General features: G+C 49.7%; 1 protein-coding gene across 3 annotated transcripts in view; it reads left to right on the top strand.

Annotated features, from left to right (window-relative positions):
- Positions 1-27,167, top strand: part of CHD1 (chromodomain helicase DNA binding protein 1) — a 1,172,453-nt gene that overhangs the window by 884,550 nt on the left and 260,736 nt on the right. For all 3 annotated transcript variants that reach the window (XM_069225994.1, XM_069225985.1, XM_069225977.1), the window contains exon 32: positions 21,827-21,967. In XM_069225994.1, the coding sequence (XP_069082095.1) occupies positions 21,827-21,967 (141 nt within the window). The remainder of the gene's footprint in view (positions 1-21,826; positions 21,968-27,167) is intronic.

The following is a 27,167-nucleotide window of genomic DNA, read 5'->3' as shown; positions in this document are numbered from 1 at the left end:
TCCTGTACTCCTCAGTGGAGAATCCAAAGCCCTCAATCAGGGTACCCTTCATGAGGTCATAAGATTCTGCATCTTGTCCAGAGAGTGTGAGGAGTCTATCCCTACACTTTCCTGTGAACATTTCCCAAAGGAGAGCACCCCAGTGAGATCTGTTCACTTTTCTGGTTACACAAGCCCTCTCAAAAGCTGTGAACCATTTGGTGATGTCATCACCATCTTCATATTTAGTTACAATCCCTTTAGGGATTTTCAACATGTCAGGAGAATCTCTGACCCTATTTATGTTGCTGCCACCATTGATGGGTCCTAGGCCCATCTCTTGTCTTTCCCTCTCTATGGCTAGGATCTGTCTTTCCAAAGCCAATCTTTTGGCCATCCTGGCTAACTGGATGTCCTCTTCACTGGGGCTATCCTCAGTGATTTCAGAGGTGTTGGTCTCTCCTGTGAGGGAACCAGCATCTCTGACTATTATTTTAGGAGTCAGGGTTTGAGGGACCCTGTTCTCCCTAGATAGGACTGGTAGGGGGGAATTGTCCTCCAAGTCACTATCCTCTTCCTCTGAGTTGCCACCCTCAGAGGGGTTGGCCTTTTCAAACTCTGCCAAAAGCTCCTGGAGCTGTATTTTGGTAGGTTTGGGGCCCATTGTTATTTTCTTTAGTTTACAGAGTGACCTTAGCTCTCTCATCTGTAGATGGAGGTAAGGTGTGGTGTCGAGTTCCACCACATTCACATCTGTGCTAGACATTATGCTTCTAAAAGTTGGAATACTTTTTAAGAGACTAAAACTGATTCTAGAATCTAATTCAAACTTTTAACAACCTTTTAAACTCTAAAAGAAATGCTAAACAGGATCTAACACAAGGCCCTAGCAGGTCTTTTAAGAATTTAGAAAACTTTTCAAATTGCAAAAATCAATTTCTAATGACAATTTTGGAATTTGTCGTGTGATCAGGTATTGGCTGAGTAGTCCAGCAAATGCAAAGTCTTGTACCCCACCGCTGATCCACCAATGTAGGAAGTTGGCTCTGTATGTGCTATTTCAAAGTAAGGAATAGCATGCACAGAGTCCAAGGGTTCCCCTTAGAGGTAAAATAGTGGTAAAAAATAGATAATACTAATGCTCTATTTTGTGGTAGTGTGGTCGAGCAGTAGGCTTATCCAAGGAGTAGTGTTAAGCATTTGTTGTACATACACATAGACAATAAATGAGGTACACACACTCAGAGACAAATCCAGCCAATAGGTTTTTATATAGAAAAAATATCTTTTCTTAGTTTATTTTAAGAACCACAGGTTCAAATTCTACATGTAATATCTCATTCGAAAGGTATTGCAGGTAAGTACTTTAGGAACTTCAAATCATCAAAATTGCATGTATACTTTTCAAGTTATTGACAAATAGCTGTTTTAAAAGTGGACACTTAGTGCAATTTTCACAGTTCCTGGGGGAGGTAAGTTTTTGTTAGTTTTACCAGGTAAGTAAGACACTTACAGGATTTAGTTCTTGGTCCAAGGTAGCCCACCGTTGGGGGTTCAGAGCAACCCCAAAGTCACCACACCAGCAGCTCAGGGCCGGTCAGGTGCAGAGTTCAAAGTGGTGCCCAAAACACATAGGCTAGAATGGAGAGAAGGGGGTGCCCCGGTTCCGGTCTGCTTGCAGGTAAGTACCCGCGTCTTCGGAGGGCAGACCAGGGGGGTTTTGTAGGGCACCGGGGGGGACACAAGTCCACACAGAAATTTCACCCTCAGCAGCGCGGGGGCGGCCGGGTGCAGCGTAGAAACAAGCGTCGGGTTTGTAATGTTAGTCTATGAGAGATCTCGGGATCTCTTCAGCGCTGCAGGCAGGCAAGGGGGGGATTCCTCGGGGAAACCTCCACTTGGGCAAGGGAGAGGGACTCCTGGGGGTCACTTCTCCAGTGAAAGTCCGGTCCTTCAGGTCCTGGGGGCTGCGGGTGCAGGGTCTCTCCCAGGCGTCGGGACTTTAGGTTCAAAGAGTCGCGGTCAGGGGAAGCCTCGGGATTCCCTCTGCAGGCGGCGCTGTGGGGGCTCAGGGGGGACAGGTTTTGGTACTCACAGTATCAGAGTAGTCCTGGGGTCCCTCCTGAGGTGTTGGATCGCCACCAGCCGAGTCGGGGTCGCCGGGTGCAGTGTTGCAAGTCTCACGCTTCTTGCGGGGAGCTTGCAGGGTTCTTTAAAGCTGCTGGAAACCAAGTTGCAGCTTTTCTTGGAGCAGGTCCGCTGTCCTCGGGAGTTTCTTGTCTTTTCGAAGCAGGGGCAGTCCTCAGAGGATGTCGAGGTCGCTGGTCCCTTCGGAAGGCGTCGCTGGAGCAGGATCTTTGGAAGGCAGGAGACAGGCCGGTGAGTTTCTGGAGCCAAGGCAGTTGTCGTCTTCTGGTCTTCCGCTGCAGGGGTTTTCAGCTGGGCAGTCCTTCTTCTTGTTGCAGGAATCTAATTTTCTAGGGTTCAGGGTAGCCCTTAAATACTAAATTTAAGGGCGTGTTTAGGTCTGGGGGGTTAGTAGCCAATGGCTACTAGCCCTGAGGGTGGGTACACCCTCTTTGTGCCTCCTCCCAAGGGGAGGGGGTCACAATCCTAACCCTATTGGGGGAATCCTCCATCTGCAAGATGGAGGAGTTCTAAAAGTTAGAGTCACCTCAGCTCAGGACACCTTAGGGGCTGTCCTGACTGGCCAGTGACTCCTCCTTGTTATTCTCATTATTTTCTCCGGCCTTGCCGCCAAAAAGTGGGGCCTGGCCGGAGGGGGCGGGCAACTCCACTAGCTGGAGTGTCCTGCTGGGTTGGCACAAAGGAGGTGAGCCTTTGAGGCTCACCGCCAGGTGTGACAATTCCTGCCTGGGAGAGGTGTTAGCATCTCCACCCAGTGCAGGCTTTGTTACTGGCCTCAGAGTGACAAAGGCACTCTCCCCATGGGGCCAGCAACATGTCTCGGTTTGTGGCAGGCTGCTAAAACTAGTCAGCCTACACAGATAGTCGGTTAAGTTTCAGGGGGCACCTCTAAGGTGCCCTCTGTGGCGTATTTTACAATAGAATGTACACTGGCATCAGTGTGCATTTATTGTGCTGAGAAGTTTGATACCAAACTTCCCAGTTTTCAGTGTAGCCATTATGGTGCTGTGGAGTTCGTGTTTGACAGACTCCCAGACCATATACTCTTATGGCTACCCTGCACTTACAATGTCTAAGGTTTTGTTTAGACACTGTAGGGGTACCATGCTCATGCACTGGTACCCTCACCTATGGTATAGTGCACCCTGCCTTAGGGCTGTAAGGCCTGCTAGAGGGGTGTCTTACCTATACTGCATAGGCAGTGAGAGGCTGGCATGGCACCCTGAGGGGAGTGCCATGTCGACTTACTCGTTTTGTCTTCACTAGCACACACAAGCTGGCAAGCAGGGTGTCTGTGCTGAGTGAGAGGTCTCCAGGGTGGCATAAGACATGCTGCAGCCCTTAGAGACCTTCCTTGGCATCAGGGCCCTTGGTACTAGAAGTACCAGTTACAAGGGACTTATCTGGATGCCAGGGTCTGCCAATTGTGGATACAAAAGTACAGGTTAGGGAAAGAACACTGGTGCTGGGGCCTGGTTAGCAGGCCTCAGCACACTTTCAATTGTAAACATAGCATCAGCAAAGGCAAAAAGTCAGGGGGCAACCATGCCAAGGAGGCATTTCCTTACATGGCCCCATTGTGTTCTTGCCAAACCTGGGACATAGTGAGTGAACAGAGCAGCCATTTTACTACATGTGCTGGACACTGGTCAACACGAGTTTCCCACCTACATGATGGCCACTCTGAATCCTGGGTTGTTTGGTATCAAACAACTCAGAATGATAGTTCCAAACTGGTACCAGTATTGGATTTATCCCTAAATGTACCCCGGGGGTCACCTTAGAGATGCCCCTTGCAAAAGCTGATTATCCTGGTATGGTTGCTGACTGGTTCTATCCAGCATGCCACCTCACGACATCCAATATATAAACCTTGGGGGAAAGCCCTGTCCCTCTGGTTTGTAAAGCAATGCCCTTCCTGGGGGGAGGAGCTAACACTGTACGCGCACCCTCCCTCCCTGGCCCCCACAGGAATGTGCACTGCCCTGGCATTGAGATTCTAAGGGCTATCGCCCTTCAAGCTCAACCCCCAGGCCTGCAGATGGCCTCCTCCTTTGAAACCCCCCACTTTAGGCGGGAGCAAAGGCGAGAAACCACACAAAAGGTAGGAGGAGTGGCTCCACCTGGCATGCACCACCCCTAAGATGTTACCTGCGTGGTGGACCCTCCATTTCATTTTCTTCTATCTTAGATGGAAGGAAAATAGCCAATTAGGTTTAGGGAAGTGACCCTTCCCACAGGAAGTGGTCACTATATTGGGTGTAGCCACCCAAAGGTAAGGGTCCCGTTGGACACTACCAGGTTCCCCCTAAAATGCCCACTAAATTCAGTATTTAGTGGGCATCCCTAGACCAAGCAATCAGCTTCAAAGGGCACAAAGGACAACAGAGCCAAGAAGATCCAAGGCCAGAGAGCTGTGGACCTGCTGCATCAAGAAAAGGCTCCAAACCCTGCGTGCTGCACCCAAAACCCGACAATCGCCGCTGCAGACAAGCTGAACAGTCGACTGACCTCAAGAAACCCAGAGAACATCCAGGCTTCAACAATCGCCCAAGAACTCCCTCCAGAGTGGAGTTAGGAGAGTTTGTATAACAAGGAGAGGAGGGCTTAGCTCTGTGCGAGAGCCGTTGCAGTTCAGGTGCCATATCGTAGGTAATGGAGCTGATCCATCCGTCTAGAAGACTGACATCTGTAACCACATCACCTGAAAGGGAAGGCTTGCTCTCTTCTAGAGTCTCTACCAAGACACGTAGCCTGCAATGGCAGCACTGCGTGCGTTTGGTGAGGGTGGCACAACTCGCGCTGCAGCCATAAGAGACTTTAAGTGCCCCAGGTGATAGGACTACCATTTACTAGGGTCTGACAGAGAGTGCTAGAGGTTTTGTCAGTTGGGGAAAACAACTGTACAATTTTGGGAAAGAGCTATAGCACTGGGGACCAGGTTAGCAGGAAGCCAGCGCACTTTCAGTCAACATCACATCAGATACCAGGTAGAAAGTGGGGGCTAACCATGCCAAAAGGGGTGCTTTCCTACATGCCCCCCCCCCACCCAGTTCTCCCCACTCCTCCACCAAACAAAAGCGGATGAAACTAACATTTCCCAGGACAGTCTTCATCTTCTAAGTGGAAGAACCTGGAAAGCCCATCTGCGTTGGCATGGTCTGTCCCTGGTCAGTATTCCACTGTGATGTCCATTCTCTGTAGGGAGATTAACCACCTCAACAATTTGAGGTTTTCACCTTTAATTTGAATCAGCCGTCTGAGATGCCTGTGGTAGGTTTGAACAAGGAAAGTAGAACCAAACAAGTATGGCCTTAACTTCTTCAGGGAGCAGACCATAGCAAAGGCTTCCCTCTCGATGGCACTCCAATGCTGCTCTCTGGGGAGCAGCCTCCTGCTAATGAAAGCAGCAGGTTGGTCATGGTCATCACCCCTGATTTGGGATAGGACCACTCCTATCCCATGTTCAGAGGCATCTCTCTGCACTATGTACTGCTTTGTACAATCTGGAGCTTTCAGAACAGGTGCTGAGCACATTACTTCCTTCAGAGTGTCAAAAGCCTTTTGACAGCTAACTTGCTTTGGCATCTTCTTGGTGGTGAGTTCTGTGAGGGGCGTCACATTAGTGCCATAACCCTTCACAGACCTCTTGTAGTACCCAGTCAAGCCAAGGAATGCCCTGATTTCGATCAGGGTGGTTGGAGCGTCCTAGTCCAGATTTATCAGGATCTTAGGTTTTAGTGGTTGAACTTGGCCTCCACCTACAAGATGGCCCAATTATACAACCTGGCCTGCTCTATCTGGGACTTGCTTGCCTTGGTAGTAAGGCCTGCACTCTTCACAACTTCAAGCACCTTGCCAAGGTGGATCAAGGGATCCGGCCAGGTGGCGCTAAAGAGAGCAATATCATCAACACATGCTGCACTAAAGTCTTCCAACTCAGCCAGGACTTTATTCACCAACCTTTGGACGGTGGCAGCAGCATTCTTTAATCCAAAAGGCATAACAGTGAAATGATATTGCCAATCTGGGGTCGAGATTACTCTTTTGCTCTAGGGGTCAGAGGTATCTGTCAGTACCCTGATGTGAGAGCAAAACTGATGAGATATGTGGCTGCCCCTAACCTGTCAATGAGTTTGTGAGCCCTACAAATTGGGTGTGCATCTGCTTTGGTTACAGCATTGAGGCCCCTTTAGTCCACGCAAAACCTCATCTCTTTCTTTCCCCCTGGGTTGGGAGGTTTGGGGACTAAGATAACTGGGCTGGCCCTGGGGCTCTTAGAGTGTTCAATCACTTCAAATTTCAGCATCTTGCTTACTTCAGCTTCGATGCTCTCTTTGACATGACCAGACTGCCTGCAGATTTTATTTTTGACAGGTAAGCTGTCCCCAGTGTCCACATCATGTGTACACCAGTTGGTCTGACCAGGGGTCAAAGAGAAGAGCTCTGCATACTATAGGAGGACTTGACTGCAGTCAGCCTGCTGTTGGTCAGTGATGGTGTCTGAAAAGACCACTCCTTCTACTGAGCCATCTTTAGGGTTGTTGGAGAGAAGGTCAGGGAGAAGTCCACTGTCCTCTTCCTGATCCCCATCAGTGACCATGAGTGTAAAGAAATGGCTCCCTGTTGCAGTTACCCCCCACTTTTTGCCTGATACTGATGCTGACTTGACTGAGAAGTGTGCTGGGACCCTGCTAACCAGGCCCCAGCACCAGTGTTCTTTCACCTAAAATGTACCATTGTTTCCACAATTGGCACAACCCTGGCACCTAGGTAAGTCCCTTTTAACTGGTACCCCTTATGCCACCCTAGGGACCCCTCACTCAGCACAGACACACTGCTTGCCAGCTTGTGTGTGCTGATGGGGAGAAAATGACTAAGTCGACATGGCACTCCCCTCAGGGTGCCATGCCAACCTCCCACTGCCTGTGGCATAGGTAAGTCACCCCTCTAGTAGGCCTTACAGCCCTAAGGCAGGGTGCACTATACCACAGGTGAGGGCATATGTGCATGAGCACTATGCCCCTACAGTGTCTAAGCAAAACCTTAGACATTGTAAGTGCAGGGTAGCCATAAGAGTATATGGGCTGGGAGTCTGTCAAAAACGAACTCCACAACTCCATAATGGCTACACTGAATACTGGGAAGTTTAGTATCAAACTTCTCAGAATAATAAACCCACACTGATGCCAGTGTTGGATTTATTAAAAAATGCACACAGAGGGCATCTTAGAGATACCCCCTGTATTTTACCCAATTGTTCAGTGCAGGACTGACTGGTCTATGCCAGCCTGCTGCTGAGACACGAGTGTCTGACCTCATGCGGTGAGAGCCTTTGTGCTCTCTGAGGACAGAAACAAAGCCTGCTCTGGGTGGAGGTGCTTCACACCTCCCCCTGCAGGAACTGTAACACCTAGCAGTGAGCTTCAAAGGCTCAAGCTTCGTGTTACAATGCCCCAGGGCACTCCAGCTAGTGGAGATGCCCCCCCCCCCCTGGACACAGCCCCCACTTTTGGCGGCAAGTCCAGGAGAAATAATGAGAATAACAAGGAGGAGTCACTGGCCAGTCAGGACAGCCCCTGAGGTGTCCTGAGCGGAGGTGACTCTGACTTTTAGAAATCCTCCATCTTGTAGAAGGAGGATTCCCCCAATAGGGATAGGAATGTGACCCCCTCCCCTTGGGAGGAGGCACAAAGAGGGTGTACCCACCCTCAGGGCTAGTAGCCATTGGCTACTAACCCCCCAGACCTAAACACGCCCTTAAATTTAGTATTTAAGGGCTTCCCTGAACCTAAGAATTTAGATTCCTGCAACTTACCGAAGAAGAAGACTGCTGAGCTGAAAACCCCTGCAGAAGAAGAAAGAAGACACCAACTGCTTTGGTCCCAGTCCTACCGGCCTGTCTCCTGCCTTCTAAAGAACCCTGCTCCAGCTACGCTTTCTCCAGGACCAGCGACCTCTGAATCCTCAGAGGACTGCCCTGCTTCCAAGAGACCAAGAAACTCCCGAGGACAGCGGCACTGCTCCAAAAGAACTGCGACTTTGTTTCAAGGAGCAGATTTAAAGACCCCTGCAACTCCCCGCAAGAAGCGTGAGACTTGCAACACTGCACCCGGCGACCCCGACTCGACTGGTGTTGAACCAACACCTCAGGGAGGACCCTCCGGCGATTCCGAGTCCGTGAGTAACCAAAGTTGTCCCCCCTGAGCCCCCACAGCGACGCCTGCAGAGGGAATCCCGAGGCTCCCCCTGACCGCGACTGCCTGAACTCCATTTCCCGACGGCTGGAAAAGACCCTGCACCCGCAGCCCCCAGCACCTAAAGGAACGGAACTCCTGTGCAGGAGTGACCCCCAGGAAGCCCTCTCCCTTGCCCAGGTGGTGGCTACCCCGAGGAGCAACCCCCTTGCCTGCCTGCACCGCTGAAGAGATCCCTTGATCTCTCATTGAAATCTACAGAGAACCCGACGCTTGTTTGCACACTGCACCCGGCCGCCCCCGCACTGCTGAGGGTGTACTTTCTGTGTGGACTTGTGTCCCCCCCGGTGCCCTACAAAACCCCCCTGGTCTGCCCTCCGAAGACACGGGTACTTACCTGCTGGCAGACCGGAACCGGGGCACCCCCTTCTCTCCATTGAAGCCTATGCGTTTTGGGCACCTTTTTGACCTCTGCACCTGACCGGCCCTGAGCTGCTGGTGTGGTAACTTTGGGGTTGCTCTGAACCCCCAACGGTGGGCTACCTTGGACCCAAACCTGAGACTTGTAAGTGATTTACTTACCTGACAAAACTAACAAAACTTACCTCCTCCAGGAACTGTGAAAATTGCACTGTGTCCACTTTTAAAACAGCTTATTGTGTTTTATGTGAAAAGTATACATGCTAATGTAATGATTCAAAGTTCCTAAAGTACTTACCTGCAATACCTTTCAAATGAGATATTACATGTAGAATTTGAACCTGTGGTTCTTAAAATAAACTAAGAAAATATATTTTTCTATAACAAAACCTATTGGATGGATTTGTCTCTGAGTGTGTGTTCCTCATTTATTGCCTGTGTGTATGTACAACAAATGCTTAACACTACTCCTTTGATAAGCCTACTGCTCGACCACACTACCACAAAATAGAGCATTAGTATTATCTCTTTTTGCCACTATCTTACCTCTAAGGGGAACCCTTGGACTCTGTGCATACTATTCCTTACTTTGAAATAGTGCATACAGAGCCAACTTCCTACAATGAGCATGGTCATCTTTGTTCGGTCATGATAGGGTTTAAGGCGATTGACATGGATGACCCTCTTGGGTTTCCTATAAGAGCCAAAGTCTATCAGGTAGGTGGCTAGCCCTTTTCATTCTAGGATAGGGTAGGGCCCACTCCATCGGTCCTGGAGAGTTCTAGGACCACATGGTCCAAAACTCACACCTGCAGCCCTGGTAGGAACTCCAACAGTGCAGCCTTTTGGTCGTACCAGAGCTTCTGGACCTCTTGGCTGGCCTCAAGATTTTGTATGCTTTTTCCATGTACTCGGCCATTCGAGAGTGAAGGCCAAGCACATAGTCCACAGTATCCTGTTTATTTTATTTGGGAGGCTTCTCCCATCCTTCCTTCACAGTACGTAATAGTCCTGTCACAGTGTAAGGAAATGCCTTCCTTGGCATGGTTACCCCCTGACTTTTTGCCTTTTGTTGATGCCAGTTATGATTGAAAGTGTGCTGGGACCCTGCTAACCAGGCCCCAGCACCAGTGTTCTTTCCCTAAACTGTACCTTTGTTCCCACAATTGGCACACCCCTAGCACATAGATAAGCCCCTTGTAAATGGTACCCCTGGTACCAAGGGTTTTGTGGCCAGGAAGGTCTCTAAGGGCTGCAGCATGTAATATGCCACCCTGGGGACCCCCCCACTCGGCACATGCACACTACCTCACAGCCTTTGTGTGCTGGTGGGGAGAAAATGACTTAAGTCGACATGGCACTCCCCTCAGGGTGCCATGCCCACCTCTCACCGCCTCTAGCAGGCCTTATAGCCCTAAGGCAGGGTGCACTATACCACAGGTGAGGGCATAGTTGCACGAGCACTATGCCCCAACAGTGTCTAAGCAAAACCTTAGACGTTGTAAGTGCAGGGTAGCCATAAAGAATATATTGTCTGGGAGTCTGTCAATTACGAACTCCACAGTTCCATAATGGCTGCACTGAAATCTGATACCAAATTGATACCAAACTTCTCTGCACAGTAAATGCACACTGATGCCAGTGTGGGATTTATTGTAAAATACTCCCAGAGGGCATCTTAGAGATCCCCCCCTGAATACCAGTCTGACTTCTAGTGCTAGGCTGACCAGTTTCTGCCAGCCCGCCACAACCAGACAAGTTTCTGGCCACATGGGGTAAGTGCCTTTGTCACTCCGTGGCCAGGAACAAAGCCTGTACTGGATGGAGGTGCTTCTCACCTCCCCCTGCAGGAACTGTAACACCTGGCGGTGAGCCTGAAAGGCTCGTGCCTTTTGTTAGAGCACCCCAGGGCATCCCAGCTATTGGAGATACCCGCCCCTCCGGCCACTGCCCCCACTTTTGGCGGCAAGGCCGGAGGAGATAATGAGAAAAAGGAGGAGGAGTCACCTACCAGTCAGGACAGCCCCTAAGGTGCCCTGGGCTGAGGTGACCCCTGCCTTTAGAAATTCTCATCTTGAGTTTCGAGGATTCCCCCAATAGGGATAGGGATGTGGCCCCCTCCTCAGGGAGGAGGCATAAGGAGAGTGTAGCCACCCTCAAGGACAGTAGCCATTGGCTACTTCCCCCCAGACCTAAACACCCCCCTAAATTTAGTATTTAGGGGCGACCCTGAACCCAGGAAATCTGATTCCTGCAACCTACAACAAGAAGGACTGCTGACCTGAAAACCTCGCAGAGACGACGGAGACACCAACTGACTTGGCCCCAGCGCTACCGTCCTGTCTCCAGACTCAAAGAACCTGCACAGCGATGCATCCGACGGGGACCAGCGTCCTCTGAGGACTCAGAGGACTGGCCTGCACCTAAAGGACCAAGAAACTCCAGAGAACAGCGGCACTGATCAGAACCTGCAACAAAGAAGCAACTTTTAAAGAACTCTTACTTCCTGCCGGAAGCGTGAGACTTCCCACTCCGTGCCCGTCACCCCTGGTTCGAGTTTAGGAGAACCAACACCGCAGAGAGGACTCCCAGGTGACTCCAACGACTTGGACACCCTGAGTCGAACTACCTACACCCCCACAGTGGCGCATGCCGAGAGGATCCAGGTGCCAGCCCTCCTCCCCCGACCGCGACTGCCTGGTAACAAAGGAACCGACGCCTGGACCAAGCAGTGCACCCGCAGGACCGAGAGGAACCACCTACCAGTGCCGGAGTGACCAGCAGGCGGCACTCATCCCATCCCAGTCGGTGGCTGGCCTGTGAAGCCCCCCTGTGCCCTGCCTGCATCGTCTAAGTAACCCCTCGGTCCCTCCATTGCTTTCAATAGCAAACCTGACGCCTACTTTGCCTACTGCACCCATCCACCCCTGTGCCGTTGAGGGTGTGTTTTGTGGACTTCTGTGTATCTCCCCCAGTGCTCCACAAAACCCCCCTGGTCTGCTCCCATAGGACGCTGGTACTTACCTGCTAGCAGACTGGAACCATAGCACCCCTGTTCTTCATAGATGCCTGTGTGTTTTGGGCCCTCCTTTGACCTCTGCACCTGACTGGCCATGTTTTGCTGGTGCTGTGGCTTTGGGGTTGCCTTGAACCCCCCCAGTGGCCTGCCTATGCTCAGGAGACTGTGTAAGTGCTTTACTTATCTGCAAAAACTAAACAAACGTACCTCCTCAGGAACTGTTGATTTTTGCACTGTGTGTACTACTGTTTTAAATCAAAGTTCTATACTTACATGTGCAAAGTGCCTTGCATTTTATGTACTTACCTCAAATCTTGACTCTTGTGGTTCTAAAATAAAGAAAATATATTTTTCTATATAAAAACCTATTGGCCTGGAGTTAAGGCTTTGACTGTGTGTTCCTAATTTATTGCCTGTGTGTGTTTAACAAATGCTTACCACTACCCTCTGATAAGCCTACTGCTCGACCACACTACAACAAAATAGAGCATTAGTATTCTCTAATTTTGCCACTATCAACCTCTAAGGGGAACCCTCGGATTCTGTGCACACTATCTCTTACTTTGAGATAGTATGTACAGAGCCAACTTCCTACACACAGGATGCCCAAACAGAAGTTCAAAGGGGGGAAAAAACCCTACTCTCTTCTGTGGCACTTCCATGTAAGCGAGAAGCAGGCATGGAAGTAAGGCATCCCATCTCCTTCTGAGTTTTTCACTGAGTCCATCAATCATACCTTTCAGTGTCCCGTTGAATCTTTAAACAAGGCCATTGGACTGTGGGTAATAAGGAGTAGTGACTTATAGGTCACTCCACATTCAGCCCATGTGTGTTTCAGGTAATCAGACATGAATTTTGCACCTCTTTCTGACACCATGTCCTTTGTAAAGCCAACTCTGGTAAAGATATCACTTAGTGCCCTAGCTACTGCAGGGGCAGTAGTAGGCCTCAGGGGAATTGCTTCAGGATACTTGGTTGCATGATGCACGACAGCCAGAATAAATCAGTTTCCTTATGCAGTTGAAGGGTCAAGGGGACCAACAATGTAAATCCCTACCCTTTCAAAGTTAACCCCGACCACAGGTAGTAGAATTTAGGGGGCCTTTGTGTGGCCACCTGTCTTGCCACTGGATTGATAGGTGCCACAGGAGTTACAAAACTCGATCTTCTGGGACATACCTGGCCAGTAGAAGTGGTTCACCAATGTACTCCCAAGTTTTTCTCGGCCAAGATGCCTAGGTAGGGGGATCTCATGAGCCAAAGTGAGGAGTAATTCCCTACACTACTGAGGCACTACCACTCTCCTAGTGGCGCCAGGTTTAAGGTCTTTGCCCCATTGTATAGGAATCCCTACACCCAATAGATCCTATGGGAGCCACTGACATCTCCCTTTTCCTGATAAGCAGCTTGCTGTCTCAGGCTTTCAAGAGTGGGACAGATCCTCTGCCCCTAGCACAGATCTTCCCTAGAGGGCCCCTCTGGGCCCAGAATCTCTGCTGCGTAAGGCCGTTGTAGGAAGTTGGCTCTGTATGCACTATTTCAGAGTAAGGAATAGTATGCACAGAGTCCAAGGGTTCCCCTTAGAGGTAAGATAGTGGCAAAAAGAGATAATACTAATGCTCTATTTTGTGGTAGTGTGGTCGAGCAGTAGGCTTATCAAAGGAGTAGTGTTAAGCATTTGTTGTACACACACAAGCAATAAATGAGGAACACACACTCAGAGACAATTCCAGGCCAATAGGTTTTTGTATAGAAAAATATATTTCTTAGTTTATTTTAAGAACCACAGGTTCAAGATTTACATGTAATACTTCAAATGAAAGGTATTGCAGGTAGGTACTTTAGGTACTTTAGGAACTTTGAATAATCAAAATAGCATACACAGTTTTCAAAAAAATCACATATAGCTATTTTAAAACTAGACAGTGCAATTTTCAACAGTTCCTGGGGGAGTAAGAGTTTGTTAGTTTTTGCAGGTAAGTAAACCACCTACGGGGTTCAAGTTTGGGTCCAAGGTAGCCCACCGTTGGGGGTTCAGAGCAACCCCAAAGTTACCACACCAGCAGCTCAGGGCCAGTCAGGTGCAGAGGTCAAAGTGGTGCCCAAAACGCATAGGCTTCAATGGAGAAGGGGTGCCCCGGTTCCAGTCTGCCAGCAGGTAAGTACCCGTGTCTTCGGAGGGCAGACCAGGGTGGGTTTTGTAGGGCACCGGGGGGGACACAAGTCAGCACAGAAAGTACACCCTCAGCAGCACGGGGCGGCCGGGTGCAGTGTGCAAACATGCGTCGGGTTTTCAATAGGTTTCAATGGGAGACCAATGGGTCTCTTCAGCGATGAAGGCAGGCAAGGGGGGGGGGCTCCTCGGGCTAGCCACCACCTGGGCAAGGGAGAGGGCCTCCTGGGGGCTGCGGGTGCAGAGTCTTTACCAGGCGTCGGGATCTGAGGAGCAGGCAGTTGCGGTCAGGGGGAGCCTCGGGATTCCCTCTGCAGGGGTCGCTGTGGGGGATCAGGGGGGGCAACTCTGGCTACTCACGGTCTCGTAGTCGCCGGGGAGTCCTCCCTGAAGTGATTGTTCTCCTTGAGTCGAGCCGGGGGCATTGGGTGCAGAGTAGCAAGTCTCACGCTTCCGGCGGGAAACACAAGTTAGTTTAAAGTTGCTCCTTTGGAAACAAAGTTGCAGTCTTGGGTGAACAGAGCTGCTGTCCTCGGGAGTTCTTGGTCCTTCTAGAGCAGGGCAGTCCTCTGAGGATTCAGAGGTCGCTGGTCCCTGGGGAAAGCGTCGCTGGAGCAGTGTCTTTAGAAGTGGAGAGACAGGCCGGTAGAGCTGGGGCCAAAGCAGTTGGTGTCTCCGTCTTCTCTGCAGGGTTTTTCAGCTTGGCAGTCCTCTTCTTCTTAGGTTGCAGGAATCTGAGTTCCTAGGTTCTGGGGAGCCCTTAAATACTAAATTTAAGGGCGTGTTTTGGTCTGGGGGGTTAGTAGCCAATGGCTACTAGCCCTGAGGGTGGGTACACCCTCTTTGTGCCTCCTCCCAAGGGGAGGGGGTCACATTCCTATCCCTATTGGGGGAATCCTACATCTGCAAGATGGAGGCTTTCTAAAAGTCAGTCACCTCAGCTCAGGACACCTTAGGGGCTGTCCTGACTGGCCAGTGACTCCTCCTTGTTATTCTCATTATCTCCTCCGGCCTTGCCGCCAAAAGTGGGGCCGTGGCCGGAGGGGGCGGGCAACTCCACTAGCTGGAGTGCCCTGTGGTGCTGTAACAAAGGGGGTGAGCCTTTGAGGCTCACCGCCAGGTGTTACAGTTCCTGCAGGGGGAGGTGTGAAGCACCTCCACCCAGTACAGGCTTTGTTACTAGCCACAGAGTGACAAAGGCACTCTCCCCATGTGGCCAGCAACATGTCTCGAGTGTGGCAGGCTGCTAAAACCAGCCTACACTGGTAGTTGGTTAAGGTTTCAGGGGGCACCTCTAAGGTGCCCTCTGGGGTGAATGTTACAATAAAATGTACACTGGCATCAGTGTGCATTTATTGTGCTGAGAAGTTTTATACCAAACTTCCCAGTTTTCAGTGTAGCCATTATGGTGCTGTGGAGTTCGTGTTTGACAGACTCCCAGACCATATACTCTTATGGCTACCCTGCACTTACAATGTCTAAGGTTTTGCTTAGACACTGTAGGGGCACAGTGCTCATGCACTGGTGCCCTCACCTATGGTATCGTGCACCCTGCCTTAGGGCTGTAAGGCCTGCTAGAGGGGTGACTTATCTATACTGCATAGGCAGTGTGAGGTTGGCATGGCACCCTGAGGGGAGTGCCATGTTGACTTACTCATTTTGTCCTCACCAGCACACACAAGCTGGCAAGCAGTGTATCTGTGCTGAGTGAGGGGTCCCCAGGGTGGCATAAGACATGCTGCATCCCTAAGAGACCTTCCCTGGCATCAGGGCCCTTGGTACCAGGGGTACCAGTTACAAGGGACTTACCTGGGTGCCAGGGTGTGCCAATTGTGAAAACAAAAGTATAGGTTAGGGAAAGAACACTGGTGCTGGGGCCTGGTTAGCAGGGTCCCAGCACACTTCTCAGTCAAGTCAGCATCAGTATCAGGCAAAAAGTGGGGGGTAACTGCAACAGGGAGCCATTTCTTTACAGCCGTTGTTTGACAAATATTGATTAGAGGACACAAGTTGCTCTGGCACCAGTGCCTCTCAGTGCTTCAACTTTAACCTTATTGTTATGTGGCTGTATTTGTCCAGATTACTGGGCCAGACAGCCAGGTCAGCTACATATACCCTACCCTCTGAAAGTAGAGTTGCTTCAGTGGGTTAACTGACCCTCCTGGAATCCCATCTAGAGACTTACCACTGCATTTACTGCAGGTGCACTAAAGTTATTTTTTATTGGTACAGCCAATATCTCCAGTTCAGTGTCCAAGGGCTTTGCAGTCATGGCAGAAAGCCTTTTTGGGATCCCAGTTTTTTCCTTTGTACCCAGCCGTGGACTGGGGAGGGTCTTGGGGGCCATCTTCCTGATCAGGTTTTTGGGGGGCTTTAGAAGACTGTTTGTTTTTGTCTTTGTTTTTGTAACCATCTTTCCCTTGGGGTGTGTGGGTTGCCCTCCATTTTGTGGTCTCACCACCAGTGATATTTTTGGTTCCCATTGTCTTGGCCCAGTGGTCTGCCTTCTTCCCCAACTCTTGAAAGAATGGCCATATGAACAATCTCAGACAGGCGAGATAGTACCCCAGTAGAGGCAATGTGTAAGAACCACACCCATATAGAACTCAGCCAGAAAGCATGGATGGAAAAAACTAAGAGTACCATAAGACAGGTGCGGTGACATTAGAAGGACCTTAAAAACCCGGTGCCAGGTAGCAGCTAATCGGTAGCTTACCTTTAGGGTGACTACACACTCTCTATGACCCCTTCCTCTGGGAAGTGGGCATAACCCTGACCCTGGAATACTAATTCCATCTAAAACAAGATGGAGGATTTTGAAAAGTGGTATCCACATGATCTGGTCCACCCTAGGGGGGGGCTGTCATAATGTGGGCACACCTCTTAATCATACTAATTTTCCACCCTGTCTTGTGGCCAAGTAGATGGGTCAGGACAGGGCAGTGGTCTTCACCATCTGGAGAGACCTGGGTCACATAACAGAGGTGGCTGGTTCTTTGAAGCTTCCTTCCCTGGAATGTCCAGCCTACCTGGAAGAGGTCTTAGCACCTCCTCCTAGAGCAGGCTTCTGTTCCTGACTTTTGAGAGTGCTGGTTCTCAGCTCAGGAGGACGGGAATCTGTCTAAGGTGGCTGTGCTGGTTCAGCCCAGTCAGTCAACACTCTAGCAGTTGGTTAGGTTTTCAGGGGGAGCCTCTAAGGTGCCCTCGATGTGCATGTATTAATAAATCCATAACTGGGATCATTGAGGGTTTATTAATACGAGATGTTTGATACCAAACATCCCTAGTTTCAGTAAAGCCCTCGTGTAGCTGGGGAACTTGTATTGACCAGTGTCCACCACATACATCTAAAATGGCTTCCCTGTTATCTTACTATGTCTAAGAATCGACAAAGAGAGCAGGGGCATATGTGTTTATGCAGATACACCTTCACATGTGATATAATGCACCCTGTCTTAGGGCTTGAAGGCCCTCTGTAGGGGTGACTTACAAATATTATATGTACTAATAGGGGGCCTGGCACACTGGGATGTGTGACAGGTCGTGTTTTCACTTTTGTCTGCACCAAGACATTCAGCCTTTGATGGCAGCACTGTGTGCGTTTGGTGAGGGGTCCCTGAGGATGGCACGATTCATGTTGCAGCCCTTAGGCACCTTTTTTAGTACCCCAGGCCCTAGGTACCAGGGGTACCATTTACTAGGGACTTACAGAGGGTGTTAGTGGTTTTACCATCTGGGGAAAACAACTGTACAACTTTGGGGGGAAAAATCTGGCACTGGAGACCTGGTCAGCAAACCCAGTGCACATTCGGTTGAAATCACTTCAGATACCAGGCAAAAAGAGGGGGCAGACAAGGCCAAAAATTGTGCTTTCCTACAGTAAGCCAGTTGCCAAACCGTTTTTCCTGTGAGCGTGTAGCCTACAGGAAGCCACATGCCAGGGGTGGGCTACTGAGCTCTAGAGTTCTGCCATCTTGAGAGTGGGCAGAACAATGCATTCTGGGATAGCCAGATGCCACACATCAGGATGTGGTCATCAGGAGAGAGGGAAACCTAGTAGCCAATAGGATACTGACCGCATCCTACCCTGAGTTCATTTTGTGGACATAAAAAGAGCACACTTGGCACCCATAAGCCAATCTCAATGGACTGAAGAAGAGGCCTGCAGAAGGACTGCCCTGCTACACCAAGGACCTGCATGGAGAGGCTGCACTGGTGTGGACTGCACCTGCTAAGTCTGGTTGCTATCAAAAGGGAAGGGACTATGCCTGCTGTGTCCTGCACGTGGAGATCCCGTTTCAGAGCTTAGCGGAAGCAAGAGACTCCAAGGGTCAGCTGACCTCCTATATGCATCACAGGTTCACAGCAGCTGAAGAAACCTACTGGGGCAACTTGGTAGCATAGATCTTCTCATTGCCAGTCCTCGCTGCCTTGCAGCCCCACGGACCAGGACCAGATGATCAAAGTTTGCCCCTGAGTCTGCTAAACCCTGTAGAGTCACTGGAAGCCAGGACTGCCTCACCAAGCCGATGGACTGAGGAATGGATGTGGGAACATCCCCATCAACTGCATCGCATCCACTGCATTTTTCCGCATTTGTAATTGCTGTATCGCCAGAACCCTCTGGTGTATCTTGTAGGAAGCTTGCCCGCTGTGTGATGAGCACCTATGGTGTTATCACCTTATACCAGCTCCAGGTATCCCCTATTAGTGAGGTGTAGACAGTGTCTAGGAAGCCAGGGCTCTCTAGAGGAAGCTGTGGATTAACAGCCAAGACTTATCTAGGAGACATGCAAAGCTTACGCAGTACCACTACAGCCACACATTACTTACACACATGAAAGAATCACACAGTGTTACAAAAATAAAGGTACTTTATTATGGTAACACAAATACTAAAATACTGTTATAGGCAATACTCCAATAGGGGGTAAGTAAACACACTATTATGTACACATTAGAAGTCAGTGATTAGCAAAAAAAGCAATAGCAAATAGTAAAACAATAGGAAATAGTGAAGGCCCTAGGGGGAGACCTAACGATATACTAAGTAAGTGGAATGTGAAAGGCAGTCCCTCACCCAAGGAAGTGTAATGGGTAGAGGGAAGCTGGAGGAACTAGAAACCCCAAAAGGTAAGTACCAGGGTGCCCCACAGCGACGAGGAGAGAAGAGGTAAATACCTGTTTTTCCCCAAACCCACAGGAGATCTTTGGAAAAGGACTGTGAAAGACAGACAAGACTGGAAGAAACCAAAGGTGTATCCTGACTTACGAGGACCTGCAAAAGAAGGGGACCCAGTCCAGTTAGAGTTGGACGGTCCAGCTGTGGCAGGAGCCACTACCCGCCAACAAGCCTTGGCAGATGCAAGAGTCGGTGAAGAAGGTTTTGAAAGGCTGAAGAGGACCAGCAAGGACCAGGAGACTCGACCCAAGGAGGGAAGTCCGAGGTGACCCTCAGCAGCTCGGAGAGCCACAAGAAGAGGAGGCTGCCCCCACAGGTGACCCACAGGCAGCAGGAATAGGAGTCGCCGTGAGGCCCGTTCAGCACACCTGAAGAGGAGTCCCACATCGCTGGAGCAGCAGGCTGAAGACTGTGCTCTGCAGGAAAGAGTGCTGGAGGCTGGGGCTACACAGAGATTGACGATCTCTTGGAGTAGGAGTAAACAAGCCTTGGTAGCTGCAAAAGTTGCGGTGCACAGGGGTACTGTCCTGCAAGGAGAGGCAAGCGCTTACCATCTCCCAAGTTTGACAGCTGGTAGCGAGGACCAAGAGAACCTCTCCAGACCACCACCTGTGATGGAGGATCCACGCAGCTCCAGAGGAGAGGATCCATGCAGCCAGTCATCGTTGCAGTTGGTGCTTGCGCATGCAGGGGAGTGACTCCTTAACTCCAAGGGAGATTTCTTCTTGCTTCTTGTGCAGGCTGAAGACTCCTCACCTCAGAGGATGCACAGTCGGGGAAATGTTGCAGTTGCTGGAAGAATCCAGAGAAACAATTTTGCAGAGCGGAATTGTCGTTGGAGTTGCACATTGTCAGTTCCTGGAGGGTCCAGTTGCAGTTCCAGTGGCCAGAAGATAACGTAAACGATGCAGAGGAGTCCTGCTGGAATCTTGCATGTCGAATCTGAAGACCCACCCAGGAGGGAAGACCCTAAATAGCCCAGGAAGGTGGATTGGTCACCTAGCAGGGTGACCACCTTTCAGGAGGGGGCTGTGGTGTCACCTCCCTGACCTGGCCACTCAGATGCTCCCAGGGGCCTCTGCCCACCTTGGATTCAAGGTGGCAGAATCAGGTGGCCACCTGGAGGAACTCTGGGCACCACCCCTTTCCATTGTCCAGTTTCGCGCCAAAGCAGGGACCAGAGGTCCCTGGACTGGTGCAGACTGGTTTATGCAAGGCGGACACCAAATGTGCCCTTCAAAGCATACCAGTGGCTTGGGGAGGCTACCCCTCCTAAGCCATGTACCATCTATTTCCAAAGGGAGAGGGTGTTGCTTCCCTCTCCCAAAGGAAATGCTTTGTTCTGCCTTCCCCTGATTGAGCTGTCAACCAGCAGGAGGACAGAAACCTGTCTGAGGGGTGGCAGCTATGCATGCTGCCCAGAAAACCTCAGATGGTTGGTAGGAGCAATGCTAGGGGTCCTCTAAGGAGTCGTACAACCAATACTGCCAACAGTATTGGGGTATGATTCCGACATGTTTGATACAAAACATGCCCAGGTTTGGAGTTACCATTACCATTATGTAGCTGGACCTGTGTCCTGTACAAGGGTAAAATGGCTTCCCTGCACTCACGAAGTCCAGGAAAATGGAGCTGGAGTCCATAGGGGTACCTCTGCTCATGCAGGGGTGCCCTCACACACAGGTACCTGCACACTGCCCTCTGGGGTAGGAGGACCTGCCATAAGGATGACTTACAGTGACCTGTAGTGAAAGGGCTCACCTTTTCACGTAGGCTGCAATGGCAGGCCTGCTGACACATTTTGCATGGGTTCCATGGGTGGCACAATGCATGCTGCAGCCCATGGAGAACCCCTGGTGTCCCAATGCCCTGGGTACCGAAGTACCATATACTAGGGACTTAAATGGGGCACCAGTATGCCAATTGTGGGGTGTGCTAATTACGAAGCAACCAAATTTAGAGGGAGCGAGCACAGTTACTGGGGTCCTTGTTAGCAAGAGCCCAGTAAACACAGTCAAAGCACACTGACAGCAGGCAAAAAGTGGGGGGTAACATACCAAAAAGAGGATACTTTCCTACATATCTTTTTAGTTTTGGTGTCTGAAAGTCTAAAAATAGTCTATTTTTATAAATTGGTGTCCGAGTTCTTGAGAGTCCCATGTTTTTCTTCAGCAAGTTTTTTGGTACCGTTTAAATGCTTTGACTTGTTCTTTTGTGTAAGCCTGACTGCTCAGAGCCACAGCTCCCCAAGTTTGAGCTGAGGGTTCACAAACTTTTTCCTGCTAGTCCTAAAGGGATTGATTACGCAGTGAGTTCTCACAACCATACATTATAATACACCCCTTTTCCTCACAAGTGTGAAATGCACTTTTCTTCATTATCAGAGCTATGACAACAGTTTATCTTGTGTACCTTCATTTTTATATTCTCTGTTATCAGATGCCCCCATGATGTAAAGACTCAGGAAGCTTTACTTAATGCCAACAAAATCCAAATTGGTATTTAAGAACATTCAGTGTGAAATGTGAAATGCAGTAGTTAAGATAAAATATTAAAGAACGACACAATTTCATTGCACAAAAAAAAAACGGTTAAAGCTTTTTTTTTTAAAGAGTAAAACATTTTTTAAACTAGAATTATTTTTCATTTTTGGCTGAAGTTTGTTTTCTCTTCTGTTTTCCCCCTGCTGCTATGCACATTATCAATAGCTAAGTGAGACTAAACAAGAAAACAAAGAAAAAACAAAAAGGACCATCCTTGCTGAAACACCAGTCCATATCACAGCCAGTAGCGATCCTATTCCTATCTCAGAAGAATCTGAAGAACTTGACCAGAAAACGTTCAGTGTTGTAAGTAGAACTTTAGATTCATTATGTTTTTTTATTTTATTTTTATTGACTGTGGTCTTTTTGTATTAGTATGTACTGTAGTAAATTGTTTAGCATATTTTTATGTATAATTATTTCTGAAACACCCAAGCCTGATTTTCAGTTTTAAACTGTTGTCTGTTTTGTAAATTAGCTTAAATAATAGACCCACACACCTTTAATTTTAGCAGTCTGACATCTGTCTGCGGTTCTGTGCTGAACTACATTAATAATTATTCTGAAACCATGCCTCTTTAATAATTATTTTTTCCACAGATTCCATATTTAGATTTATTTCCTATGCACCTTGAATCGGTATTTAAACTATAGTGATATTTAACATAATTTTACACAATAAGAGTGGCCACTTAAGGAATGATTGTAGGAAAGTGGCTCGTTTGACATGGTCACCCCCTCACACATTTTGCCTGTTTTCTGGTGTAAATGTCGACTGAAAGAAGTTGCGTTCCTGCCAACCAGGTCGCCATTGCCAGATAACTTTAGCCCCAAAACTGCAGTCATTTGTCCCAATTGGCAAAACCTTTAGCTCCCACTGTAAGTCCCTAGTAAATGGTACCACGGTACCTAGGGTCTGGAGTACTAAAGAGGGTCCCTCAGGGCTGCAGCACAAATTGTGCCACCCTAGGTGACCCCTCACCAAGCACGTGACAGGCTGCCATTAAGGCTTCGTGTGTTGGTATGGACAAAAGTGAAGAAATGACATGGCACACAGCCTTTGTGCCATGTCCCCTAAACACTGCATGCAATATATGCAAGTCACCCATCTAGTAGGCCTTACAGCCCTAAGGCAGGGTGCATTATGTTACATTTGAGGGCATATCTGCACGAGTAGCTATGCCCCTGCTATGTCTTTGTTGACTCCCAGACATAGTAAGTGATCAGGAAAGCCATTTCAAATACATCTGCTGGACACTGGTGAATACAAGCTCTCCAGCTACATGATGGCTTCACTAAAAATGGGGATGTTTGATATCAAACATCTAGTATTTGTGGTGTCACTGAATGGTCCGGATCAGTTCAGTCACCCTAACCATGTTTCTGACCCCCAAGGGTAAGAGCCAGCGCTCTCGAGGTCCAGAGACAAAAGTCTCTACTAGTCAGGGGTATTAACACCTCACCCAGGCAGGATGGACATTCCAAGGCGGGAAGCTTTAAAGGCCTAGCTGCCTTTGTAATGCGATCCCGGTCTCTCCAGATGGCAGAGATGACCAACCCTCCTGCGCTGACCCCACTTTTGGCAGCAGAACAGGTGGGAAAAGTAGGCAGAGTAGGATATGTGCCCACTTCATGTCATTCCCACCCAAGTTGGACGAACTGACGTTGACACCACTTTTTAAATTCCTCCTCCTTTGTATGGAAAGAATGAAACCACTAGGGTTAGGGTTATGCCGACTTCCTAGCGGAAGTGGTCATAGAACGGGTGTAGTCACCCTAAAGGTGGGCCGCCCATTGGCTGCCACCTGGCACTCCCTGTAATGCCCCTAACTTGAGTATTTAGGTGGCACCCCTGAGCCCCAGAACTCAGATTCTGATGACCTAAGAAGAAAAGTACAAAGAAGAGACGTACCTGCAGAAGATGAGAAAAAGAACCAGCTGACCTGGTACCAACCTTGCCGGCCTGTCTGTACTCCTCAATGGACTCTGGACCTGAAGACGCTGGACCTGGACCTCCAGAAACCCAGGTGGACTGCCTGCCTTCCATAAAGACTCAGATTCCCATGAGCAGGGGATATGCTCTGCAACAGTGTCTCAAGAAAGGACTCTGCATCCCCTGGAACAGCACAGACCTGACACCTGAATGGACCACTGTACCCAGCATCCACTGCCCGAGTTGAAGAAAACCAACAGTGACCGCAAGATTCCCCAGCTGTCCAAAGTTCGAGTCCACTGGGTTTCATCTCTCTTGGACTCCCCCAAGTTGCCAGCAGTGTTGCATGCATGCTCCCTTTCCCATGGCCTTGTGATGAGAGAAAACCGGACTCCTCCAGCAACCACTGCACCCGCCGCCTACAATTCAATCTAAGGTGGCTCACCGGTGCCAACGATGTCCCCCAGCAACTTTGAGCTCGGGTCCACCTTGGTTTCACCCCTGCTGGACTCCTCGACAACACCTACAGCTTCATCACACAGGACCCCCTGACTGTGAGTGCTCCCAGATGGAGAAACCCAACACCTAAGGACACCCCTGCATCCGTCATCCCTGGGCCCCCGCAGAAAAGGACCAAAGGTGCACCTACATCCCTGGTGCACCCCACGTCTATTTATTACCTGTTTATTGTCTCCAACTGGCTTCCCAGCAAGAGCCTGCAGCCTGTTTTCACAAGGACCAATTCCCATTGAAAACCACTGGGCACCCGACGCCTTGCTGCACCTGGCCACCCCAGTGCTGCCTGCAGTGACCTACTGGTGTGGTTCTGATCAGTGCCCAGTACTTACCTTATGTCTCTGAGACTAGCCTTGTAAGTCATTGTTAACAATGTTTCCGCTGAACATTGTTTTCCTCCATAGGATAACACTGAAGAGCTCTGAAATTGCGCTGTCATATATATATATTTTTTTTAACTAAACATTTTTTATGCCTGAAAACTTACTTACCTTGTAACTAAGTTTTGGGTTTAAAGTACATATAAACAAAAGTATTTTTTTTCTAAATTGGTCTCAGATTTATTCTTTTATTATGTCTCATTTATTGCCTCTGTGAGTACAACAAATGCTTAGCACAACCCTCTGATAAGCCTAACCGCTCGCCCACACTACCACAAAGTAGAGCATTAGCCCCATATACTTTTGACTTTGCAAATCAACTGGGGATCCACTGGACTCTCTGCATGGTGTACTTCCTTTCAGGGCACCATATAGAGAGCCAGCTTCCTACAGTCAGGTTTCCTTTTCCTGGAGCACTCACAGTTGGGGGGGTCCTGTGGTCTGTGTAGGCGTCGTTGTGGAGTCCAGAAGAGGTGAAACCACAGTGTGTTATCGAACATGTCAGAATCATACCCCGATACTAATGCCAGTATTGATGTCATGATTCCATGCATTTTGGGGGCTCATTTGGGGACTCCCCAGCATTGCTCCTACCAGTCTTCCAGGGTTCGAGGGCAGCCCACACTGCTGCAGCACCTCAGACAGGTTTCTGCCCTTCTGCTTCTTGCCCAGCACAAGCAGGGGAAGGCAGAACAAATGATTTCCTGGGGAGACAGGATGCAACCCCCTCTTCCTTGGAAATAGGTGTTACAAGGCTGGGGAGGGGTAGCCTCCCCATGCCACCGGCTTGCTTTGAAGGGCACATTTGGTGCCCTCCTTACATTACCTAGTTTGCACCAGTCCAGCGACCCCCTGGCCCCTGCTCTGGCGCGAAACCACACAAAGTAAAGGGGAGTGACCACTCCCCTATCCATCACCATCCCAGGGAGGTGCCCAGAACTCCTCCAGGTGCTCACTTGACTCTGCCATCTTGGAAAAAGGATGTGCGGAGGCCCCTGGGAGCATCTGGTTGGTCAGGACAAGTGACTGACATCATTGACCCCCTCTGATAAGTGGTCAGCCTGCTGAGTGACCAAGCCTCCTGTTAGGGCTATTTAGGGACTCCCCTGCCAGTGAATCCCCAGATTCAGCGTGCAAGACTCCACCAGGACTCCTCTGCATTGACCTCTTCTGCTCCTGGCCACAGGAACTGCTGCTGGATTTCACAGGAACAAAACAAGCCTGCAACTCCTGAGACGACCTCGCCTGCAACATTGTTTCTCTGGCTCCTTACAGCAGTTGCAACATTTCCACAGCTGTGCATCCTCTGAGGTCGGCAAGACTTTAGCTGCACCAAAGAAGCAAGAAGGAATCACTCCCCTGCATCCGCAGGTACCTAACGCAATGACATTCGGCTGCTAGAATCTGCTCTCCACAGGAACTGGGTGGATCCTCCAACACAGGTGGTAGTTCTGAGTGATCCTCTTGGTCCTCTCTGCCTTCTTAACAACTTCGGAGACGGTGAGCCCTTGCCTCTCCTTTCACGACAGAATCCCTTTGCAATGCGACTCTTGCAGCAACCAAGGCTAATTGACTCATGCCCTGAAGGATCTTCAGGCTCCAAGTAGCCCCGGCCTCTGTCCTTGCAAGGATAAAGTGCCAGTCTCTCCTCTGGTGCTCCAGCGATGTGGGACTCCTCTCCAGTTATGATGACTGGGCCTCACTGCAACTTACTGTGCCTACTGCCAGTAAGGTGCCTGTGGGGTGTTACGACTTCTTCTGCTGGCTCTCCTGACTGCTGAGGGTCAGCCCTGACTCCCCTCCAAGGGTCGAATCCCTTGAACCTTACTGGTTTTCTTCAGCTCTGCCAATCCTCTTCTGGCCAGATTTGCACTTGCCAAGGCTTATTGGTGGTCCTCCTGACTACTCCTTCATCTGCGACCTGGCAACCGGCGTGGGACAGCTTCTGCACGACTTCAGGGACTCCTCTACAACTCCTGGGCTCCACAGCTGGCCGTCATCTTCCATCGTCGACCGTGATCTTCTTCCACGGAAGGGTGGGTAGTGATTCCTGCCCCACCTGGACACTTCCGCATGGACTGGACTCTGTCCCCTTCTTTCTTCTGGAATCCACCGTTGGGTTCCACTGGACTGGTCCTGTTCTTGCAAAGTTCCTTTTCCAAGTCCCCTTGTTAGTCTATGGGAAGACCAGGTAACCTACCTTTGCTCTGCTGGTGGTCATCTAGGTACTCACCCATTGGGGTCCCAAGTTCTCCAAGCTCCCTCCCAACTATTGCACTTCCTTGGGTGGGGGACCTCACTTCGCATTCCACCATTTTCGTATATGGTTTGGCCTCCAAATAGGACCTTAGATATTTTCACGACGAGAGCCTCAAGGACTTTCCCAAGGTACATCAGGTGATGCTGCCAGGTAGAGCTAAATACAGCTATATCGTCAAGGTATGCTGCACTAAAGTCTTCTAACCCAGCAAGCACTTTGTTCACCAACCTCTGGAAGGTGGCAGGGACATTAATCAAACCAAAGGGCATACCAGTAAACTGTTAATGTCCATAAGGAGTGGACAATGCTGAATGTTCCTTTGGTCCATGGGCCAGACCTATCTGCCAGTACCCTGATGTGATATCTAAAGTACTGGGATACTTGGCTGCCCATAGCTTGTCAATCTGTTCATCAACA

The sequence above is a fragment of the Pleurodeles waltl genome, chromosome 1_1 (genome assembly GCF_031143425.1).
Source record: "Pleurodeles waltl isolate 20211129_DDA chromosome 1_1, aPleWal1.hap1.20221129, whole genome shotgun sequence".
In the NCBI taxonomy this organism is placed as follows: Eukaryota; Metazoa; Chordata; class Amphibia; order Caudata; family Salamandridae; genus Pleurodeles; species Pleurodeles waltl.
Note: the sequence above shows the minus strand (reverse complement) of the source record. Positions and strands in the feature narration are given on the sequence as shown.